Below are 9,076 nucleotides of genomic sequence, written 5' to 3' on the forward strand. Positions count from 1 at the left end.
GCTATCTTAAAACAAAAAAACTTCAAATCCAGACTCCAGCGAGAAACTGCTGAATTAGAATTCATTTGCAAATTGGATACTATTAATTTAGGCTTAAATAGAGACTGGGAGTGGCTAAGTCATTATGCAAGGTAGCCTATTTCCCCTTGTTTTTTCCTACCCCCCCCCCCCCCAGACGTTCTGGTTAAACTTGGAGAGTGGTAAGTTTGGATGAGCTATTGCCAGCAGGAGAGTGAGTTTGTGTGTGTGTGTGTGTGTGTCCCCGGGAAAAGCGGGGGGGAGGGTGAGAGAGCCTGGATTTGTGCTGGAAATGGCTCACCTTGATTACCATGCACATTGTAGGGAGAGTGGTCACTTTGGATGAGCTATTACCAGCAGGAGAGTGAATTTGTGTGTGTATGGCGGTGGGGGTGGGGTGAGAAAACTTGGATTTGTGCTGGAAATGGCCCACCTTGATTATCATGCATATTGTAGGGAGAGTGGTCACTTTGGATAAGCTATTACCAGCAGGAGAGTGAGTTTGTGTGTGTGGTTTTTGGAGGGGAGTGAGGGGGTGAGAGAACCTGGATTTGTGCAGGAAATGGCCCACCTTGATTATCATACACATTGTGAAGAGAGTTGTCACTTTGGATGGGCTATTACCAGCAGGAGAGTAAGTTAGTGTTGGGGGGGGGGGTGAGAAAACCTGGATTTGTGCTGGAAATGGCCCAACTTGATGATCACTTTAGATAAGCTATTACCAGCAGGACAGTGGGGTGGGAGGAGGTATTGTTTCATGATCTCTGTGTGTATATAATGTCTGCTGCAGTTTCCACGGTATGTATCCGATGAAGTGAGCTGTAGCTCACGAAAGCTCATGCTCAAATAAATTGGTTAGTCTCTAAGGTGCCACAAGTATAAGTAGGGGCATAGCGAGCAGATCGAGGGACGTGATCGTTCCCCTCTATTCAACATTGGTGAGGCCTCATCTGGAGTACTGTGTCCAGTTTTGGGCCCCACACTACAAGAAGGATGTGGATAAATTGGAGAGAGTCCAGCGAAGGGCAACAAAAATGATTAGGGGTCTAGAACACATGACTTATGAGGAGAGGCTGAGGGAGCTGGGATTGTTTAGCCTGCAGAAGAGAAGAATGAGGGGGGATTTGATAGCTGCTTTCAACTACCTGAAAGGGGGTTCCAAAGAGGATGGCTCTAGACTGTTCTCAATGGTAGCAGATGACAGAACGAGGAGTAATGGTCTCAAGTTGCAGCGGGGGAGGTTTAGATTGGATATTAGGAAAAACTTTTTCACTAAGAGGGTGGTGAAACACTGGAATGTGTTACCTAGGGAGGTGGTAGAATCTCCTTCCTTAGAGGTTTTTAAGGTCAGGCTTGACAAAGCCCTGGCTGGGATGATTTAACTGGGAATTGGTCCTGCTTCGAGCAGGGGGTTGGACTAGATGACCTTCAGGGGTCCCTTCCAACCCTGATATTCTATGATTCTAAGTACTCCTTTTCTTTTTGCAAATACAGACTAACATGGCTGTTACTCTGAAACCTGAAGGCTGATTGGCTTTTGTCTTTGTTGTCTGACAGATCATTGTACTAAACTTTCCCTCCAGGGAGGTTTCTACAGTTGAAAGAATGACCTTTCCTTTGTCGGCCTGTATATCTTGGATGCTGTTGTCCTGCTGCGGAGCCTATACAGGCTGCCAGCCCCATCCTGCTGTGACATTTCAAGATTGTTTTTGAAATTCCAAACTCAGTAAGTGGAAAATTTAAAAGAAAGCCAAGGAGCTTAGGAGAAACATCTGGGGGGAGGGTATCTACACTCTACAGTGAAATTAGATTAAACTCCAGTTTGTCATGTGTTTAAATGGAAAATCCCTTGGAATTAGAAACTTCCCATTAAAATACTTAGGTGGGAAAAAATCAGAATTTGGAAAAGAGGCTTTAAGAATTTTGCCAAAAACTAAACAACAAAGTCTTAAAGTTTCCAGATTGCAATGGAAAATACCCTTTGGGAACAGAGAATTCAACAGCAGGCCCTTCCCAGGACTGGAGTCAGGGAGAGGGAGAAGGGAGGATCCATTCCAGCAGAGGCTGCTGTGATCAGACAAAGGGAGGAGAGAAGCCACAGTAAACAGCTCTCCCTTCACCCAAGACATTTATCTACAGAACAGGTGGGGACCCTTATCTGCCATGGCACTCCTGCTCCAGCCGCAGCTCAGAGCCTGGCTGTGGACAGCACTGGTCTTCTATGTGTTTGCTGGATCCTGGAGGCAGACAGGTAGGAGGTGCACCTGCAAGGGAGGAGGCTGCTCTGCAAAACAAATGTGTTTGGGCAGTTCCACTGGTGCTGGATTTTACCTAATTCCCCAAATAGGCCGGTGGGCTGGCTGTCCTGACAACTTTCTGTGAGAGAGCAAATGAATTGTGCTCCATGTTGGACTCTATTCTGACTGAGGGAAGAGGGATGGCAGAGTTTGTCTCCAGAGAAGTTTGAGAGTGCTCTACTATTTATTTATACTACTTATTTGTCCCCCCAAATGCCTTTTATGCCCTTACAGTCTTTGTTGACACTACATCTTTCAAAATCAGAGGGTCACCTGCTGAATTGTTTCCTATGAAATACCCAGCTGTCCCCGGGTGAGAGACCCACTGCCAGTTAGTGTGAGGCTGACCTGCCATAACTCTTGGAGGCAGAAGGACAGACTCCTTCAGCCCCTGCTGAAGAAAGTTTTTCCAGGTGCCTTTACAAGGCTGTTGATTAGAAAAGACTGTGAGGGAAACCTTGTGAGAAGTTTCCACAGTATGCATCCGATGAAGTGAGCTGTAGCTCACGAAAGCTCATGCTCAAATAAATTGGTTAGTCTCTAAGGTGCCACAAGTACTCCTTTTCTTCTTGTGAGAAGAGCTTCTATTTCTGAAGAACATTGGGCCAATTATTTTCATACATTTCTTGTTATGTTTTATTTATGTATGTTTTACTCTACCTTCTACACTGACACTGGAATGTATTTTTAAAATATTAGTAAGAGTGATTAGGGGGTTATTCTGTTGGTTCATTGAAACCCTGCAGTTGGCTGGATGTCCCCAACTATAGAGATCTGTGCATTTAGCTGTGATCAGAATAGGCAGAAGGTGAAATGGGAATCAAGTAGCCACTAGAAGTCTAGAAAAGCAGCTCTTAGAGGGTGCAGTATCTTTACCTGAGCTACAAGCCTTGCTGGAATGTGCACCGAGGAGACGGAAACAGCAGCTCAAATCCCAGCTAACATTCTGAAAGCACATCTGGCTTTGATCAGGCAGCCTGCAGCTGTGCAGAGAAATGAACCTTTCCTCAGGCAGAAGGGAAAGCAGTATCCATCTCTGAACAGCTCCTACCATCCCCAGGGGGAGCTTTCCTCCAGAATGGAAAGTTGGAAGCTGGTTTTGATAGCAGCACCATACAACTAAAAGATTAAATCACATTTCTGTTTGTTATGTGCACCTGCTAATTTTAACACTTCAGATCCCACAGAAAGATATGCTGAGTACTTATGACTAGTTTACCCAACATCAGCTCTGCCTCCTTTCTCCTCACATGAGAACCAGAAGATTCCCTCCCCGCCCAAAAAGACAGCCAGCCTCCCATTCCCTATCTCCTGCTGCCAGCACTGCTTTTCTGCACACAGAAATTCTGTGTTCCATGCTGGTTGTCTCCTAATCCTGACCCACCCAATGTGATCCTGCTTCCTCCTCCCTGGCCTGAAGGAGTCTGGAACTGGTAGAAGGGGAGTTAGTATACATTAGCACACAGGCCAAGAGAAGAGGGAGGGCTGTGCCTCAGAATCCTAGTTTAGTGCTACCTTCCAGTGGTCAGAAACTCTCCCTCCCTGATGCAGCATTAACCTCCCTCAGCTTAAATCCCCAGGTGACATCCATCCAGGAATTAGCTGGTCTCCTAATGGTTAATCATTTCACTGCACAATATGAATTCCTGGAGGCTGATGCTACAAAACAGTCATGGAAGGAGATCGATTCAGAATCTTTCTCAGACCAAATGGGACAGATACAAATCCCAGCATGGAGGGTTTTCCCACAGGCTTACCAAAGCAGATACTTTTGCTCGCTAACATCGCAGGTCCAGAATGATACTGGCTAGGAGTAAGGAAGGGGTCAATGTCCTGAAACCTTCCTTTTCCTTTCTTGAACTTGCTTTATCTCCCTGATAAAACCCCAATTCTGCTCCCCCAAATCCAACGGTTAGACTATTTGGCACTTAAGGTACATCTACACAGCAGCTGGGAGGTGTAATTCCCGGGGAGGCGGGGGGTAGACATAAACATGTTAGCTTTGTTCAAGCTAGTGTCTAAAAGTAGCTGTGTGGCTCTGGCAGTATCAGGGATGGCTAGCCTGAGCTGCTGCAGCCATGCTGCTATTTTTAAGCACTAGCTCCAGGAGAGCTATCAGCTGTATGTCTACACATGCTGAGAATTACACCTGTATAAATATACAGCTGCTGTATATTTATACCTTTAAATACCACAGGCATAGGCACCTCAGAAATATCAAAGATAGACAGACAGACATGGTTACTGAGACTCAATAGGAAGGGTGCGCTAAGCTGTTGCTCTCTGAAGCTCTGTGGCTCTTTAATGTTTTCCAGATGGGCAGCTTCACACCGAGGACCATGCTGATGTGAATGTGTTTCATAACAATCTGGAGGATGCCAACGTCATGCTAGAGGTTATTTGGGTTATGCTGTGGAGCTTGTGGGAAAGGATGAGAGTGTGTGAGCTCCTGTCGGGAGACTCTGCCCAGTCCAGCTTTAAACACCCAAATGTTCCGCTAGTTCTCATTGCTTTTCTATTTCAGGAGACTCTAGAACAGGGGTTCTCAAACTGGGGGTCAGGACCCCTCAGGGGGTTGCAGGGTCATTACATGGGAGGTTGCGAGCTGTCAACCTCCACCCCAAATCCCGCTTTGCCTTCAGCATTTATAATGGTGTTAAATATATAAAAAAGTGTGTTTAATTTATAAGGGAGGGTCGCACTCAGCGGCTTGCTCTGTGAAAGGGGTCACCAGTACAAAAGTTTGAGAGCCACTGCTCTGGAAGATGCCTTAGTGTACATCTCGGCAAAGTCACTGCCATATTGAACGAGACGAGTGAGGTCCAACTAGTCCAGCACCCTGTCTCTGTTGGTAGCCAGCACCAAATGCTTCAGAGGAAACCCCACAACGGATAATTATGGAATAACTTTCCTTAACCCCTGTAGTTACTGGTTGGCTTATGCTCTGAGGAAGGAAGGTTTAATTATGACATGTTTAGGGGGGTGATAAGTGAATGGGACAGGTCATTCTGCAGTAGCAGTGCTTATTCAAATGAACTGCGAGAAAGCAGATAGGAAGAAGCCCCCTGAGCAAGGACAGAAGGTAGCCAGCTTGGTGCCAGGGTTAAGGGGTAGACTTACCTGAGAGTTCTGGCTTCCTGGTCAGCCCAGTCCTTGAACTTCTTGATGGGACAATAGGGGATACCCAGGGTTGCAGGAACCAGAGTTGGTCCCAGGATATTATAGAGACAAGGGGGGGGGAAGGGGGAGCTAATATCTTTTAATTCACACAGAGTTTTCTTCGGGCCCCTCTCCCCAGAAGAAGTTGGTCCAATAAAAGCCGTTACCTCCCCTTCCTTGCCTATCTCATAAGGTGTACACAAAAGCAAAGCTTCTTGTCGTCACAACACGTCCCACAAGGTGGCGCCTTTGGGCTGATCCTGCTGATGGTGGCTGGATGAATAAACGCGCCGCGGGCGGGCGGCCGCTGGGTAGAGCCTGGGCCTGGGCAGCGCGCAGGGAGCGCGAGGGCGCTCAGAGCTGCCGCGAGCTGCACTGTATTTCCAGCGACGATTGTCCCAAAGGGCGGTCACCAACCTCGGGGCTGGCCTGCGCCGGGCACCGCTGTAGCGAAGTGCAGACTCCCACCGGGACTTGGGGCACTGGGCAGCTCAGATCGCGAGGATCCCCCCCTCTCCCCCAGGGTGACCAGATTCAACAGAGAAAATAACGGGACACATGGGGGGAAGCGCAAAAAAAAAAAAAAAAAAAAAAAAGCGGCTGGAGTTGGCGAAGCAAAACAAAACACGCCGGAGCGGCCAAAGCCGCGATATCGGGACAAATGGTGCCCCGACTGTGCATCGGTCGGGACGCGGGACGAAGACCTAAAACTCGGGACAGTCCTGATTTTACCGGGACGTCTGGTCACCCTACCCCGCGCCCGCAGCGAGGACGTAGCTTGGATCAGGGTGCTTAGCCCTGTGCTGCCTGTTCCTCTCTGCCAGAGAGCCGGCGGGGGCAGGGGCCCAGGCCCGCGTGATGCGCCCTGCCCTGCTGTTCTGCTCCCGAGGACGGGGGACAGGCAGGGAGATGTGAACTCTGCCCGGGGAGAGAGGACACAGCTACAACAGAAAGAACATCCAGGGGCTAACAGCTGGGTGCCTGCTGCGCCCGACGTAGGAGAAAGCAGCAGATGCTGCCTGGCTTCCCCGAAGCTGAGGGGAAAGGCCAGATACAAAGTGGGGGAGGAGGAGGACACATGGAACAGGGATGTAGACAACTGGAGGTTTGAGGAGAGGCAGCCATCTCCCACCCCCAAATGTAGGGATTACATTAACAAAGGCAACGCTGAATTTGGAACAGAAGCTTATTAACAGTGGACAAATTTAGTCGCTACAAAACTCATGAAAGCAATATTCAACTGTCACAGTGTTTTTTTCTCTCTGGCTCCCCCATATGAAAAAAATGGTCTTTGCCCCTGTCGAACACAGAGAAGTGCCCTGCAAGAGACAGAAACAGGGAACTTCAGGGAGCAAGTTAGGGAAGGAGGGAGGAGAGCTGGCCCTCAGAGGGAGGTAAGAGGAGTTGCTGCCCAAAGATGTCAGATGGGGCTAAAGCATGGCCAGCCCTTGTGATACTACCCTGACTCATGATTCTGGGGGCTGGTTTTAAGCTGCTCAGGATCCTAGCAATAACTTCTCTGTGATTTCCCTTCTCCCCTCATAATAAAATTAGCCACCCTCTCCCATTATTTTGAATGGTTTGGAAGCCAGGCTATCCTTGGGTAATATGATCAGGCAGGCTGCTATGAGGAGCAAATGAAGTGAGGAGTGAGGGAGGGGGATAAAGAGGTTAATGTAGAAGCCTGGAAGAGAGACCAAGAAGGAGTCAGACATGTACAGGCTGGACAGAGATGTTGTTGGGTATAGGGGAATGTGGGGAGGGGAGGCAAGAGAAGAGCACCATAGGAGGCAGGGGAACTATGGGATCAGAAAGGAAGAACAGGGCAGATGAGAGGAACTGGTTGGGGAGGTCAAGGATAGGGTGGGAGACAGACATGCTGGAGCCTGAAAACAAAATATAATTTGTTTGTTCAAATGTCCATGGTTTTACCTTTAGCAATAATCTTTGCCTATTGTACTGCATACCCCACACATCCCCCTCCCCGACCTCCTTTATACAATCCTGGATTTGCTAGGGGTGGCAGATCTCTTCATAATCCCTGCAGGGGACCCTCAATTGCGGGACAGTGGTTGGCCCTAGACTTCCTGCTCTCATAGTGCCCTTCTCTTTCAGTTGCTCTGGGAAGGACTGGAGATTGAGGCTAACAAGACAATCAGGCTGCAGGATGAGGAACTGGCCTCTCTGCGCCCAGCAAAGCGATTTCTCCAGATCTTCCAGCACCAGGTTCCCAAGACATCAGAAGGGATCAAGGAGCAACTGAAACATCTTTCACAGGCAGATGCCCCTCTGAGTCTAGTAGAGTTTGATCAGCTTCTCTTCACCAGCGTTTACTGCGCTTATCAGATTCGCTCAATTCAGGGCCTGGACAAAAATCTCTGGATCAGTTTCTTTTCTCAGCTAGTTGATGAAATCCTCCATGATCTCTGCAAGGGATTCTGCCCTGCAAATTCCACTCTCCTGACTTCCTGGCCCTGGAAGGAGAAGCCTTTTTATTTAACCTCACTGAAAAAGTCTTATCATTCCAGCCTGGCCATGATGAAGAGAGGCACTGAGTAAGGAGGTTGACATGAGGAGATTTAATTGCATTCTTATTATTATGAGTGCTGCCAGTCATCCCAGATTATGCTGGTTAATGTGCGGAAGTGCCACCATTCTTCCTCTTTTGCTTTCTGTATTGTACTGGCAACATTCTAGGCATTTATCCAACCAGCTATTGCCCCATCTTTAAATGTGAAACAAAGCCTGGGATGTCTTTTTAGGATCTCCATAGAAGACACACTTCTGAGATGCACTTCTGCCTTGATCACTGATGGCCATTAGAGATGTCACAGCACTTTTTGCAGAAGTCCAGGTATTAGCCTGTAATGGCTGAATTCCATTTCAGGTAATTCCATTTTGCCTCCCTAAATTCCCTGTGGTTGCAGTTGGATATAGTATTTTTCCTTTACTACAATAACTCACTGTATAGCATAGTTGTGCTGTTTATACAGCTGCTGTGTTCCACTTCATAGGTGGCTACACTCTGTGGTGATTCATATTAAGTTCTGACTCATTTTATGTCATCCCATGCCAGGTGCCTGGAACAGTTTCCCAAGTAATGTGCACCCATTTCCTTCCAAAAACTCCTGAAAATGTACTGATTCCATGAACCCTTCTGGTATAGATATCGTTCCCCATTTTGTATTAATACAGAGTGGGCATTTGCTTGTATCTCATCTACTAAACTTTTGAGGGTAGGGATCCAGTTATTTGTTCATCAGATTTTACCTCTTCTAGAGAGTCTTCTTGTACATCTGTGGCACTTTACAAATAAAGTAATTGGAACAATACTGTATATGTGCAATCATTATCTTTATAATCAGGAATTCAATCAATGTAGAGCTCAATTATGCTTCTTTGTCATACTCCTTGCAGCATGGTATTAGCAACATAAATTCAGTTAGTCCAGGTGAGTTTTATTGGTTTCTTGGTTTGTGCTGGGGCTCCCATTTACACTGTAGATGCACTAACCCTGAGCTTCTACAGCCTGCGCTTTGCTGGTTAGGGTCATACTTCCCACACAGTTTCACTAGACCAGAGGTGGGCAAACTGTGGCCTGT

The 9,076-nt window shown here is 47.5% G+C and overlaps 1 protein-coding gene across 2 annotated transcripts; it reads left to right on the plus strand.

Annotated features, from left to right (window-relative positions):
* Window positions 1-690: 690 nt before the first annotated feature.
* On the plus strand, window positions 691-8,797 carry FAM180B (family with sequence similarity 180 member B). 2 transcript variants are annotated; one of them, XM_073348342.1, is made up of 4 exons: window positions 691-1,744; window positions 1,973-2,269; window positions 4,631-4,710; window positions 7,590-8,797. In XM_073348342.1, the coding sequence occupies exons 2-4, from the start codon at window positions 2,182-2,184 to the stop codon at window positions 8,031-8,033; spliced, it is 612 nt and encodes a 203-aa protein (XP_073204443.1). In that variant the 5' UTR covers window positions 691-1,744; window positions 1,973-2,181; the 3' UTR covers window positions 8,034-8,797. The 2 variants fall into 2 exon arrangements, with proteins under 2 accessions (XP_073204443.1, XP_073204442.1); XM_073348341.1 differs by having other exon boundaries at window positions 2,158-2,269.
* The last annotated feature ends 279 nt before the right edge of the window (window positions 8,798-9,076 follow it).

This window comes from Lepidochelys kempii, chromosome 6 (assembly GCF_965140265.1).
Source record: "Lepidochelys kempii isolate rLepKem1 chromosome 6, rLepKem1.hap2, whole genome shotgun sequence".
Classification (NCBI taxonomy): domain Eukaryota; kingdom Metazoa; phylum Chordata; order Testudines; family Cheloniidae; genus Lepidochelys; species Lepidochelys kempii.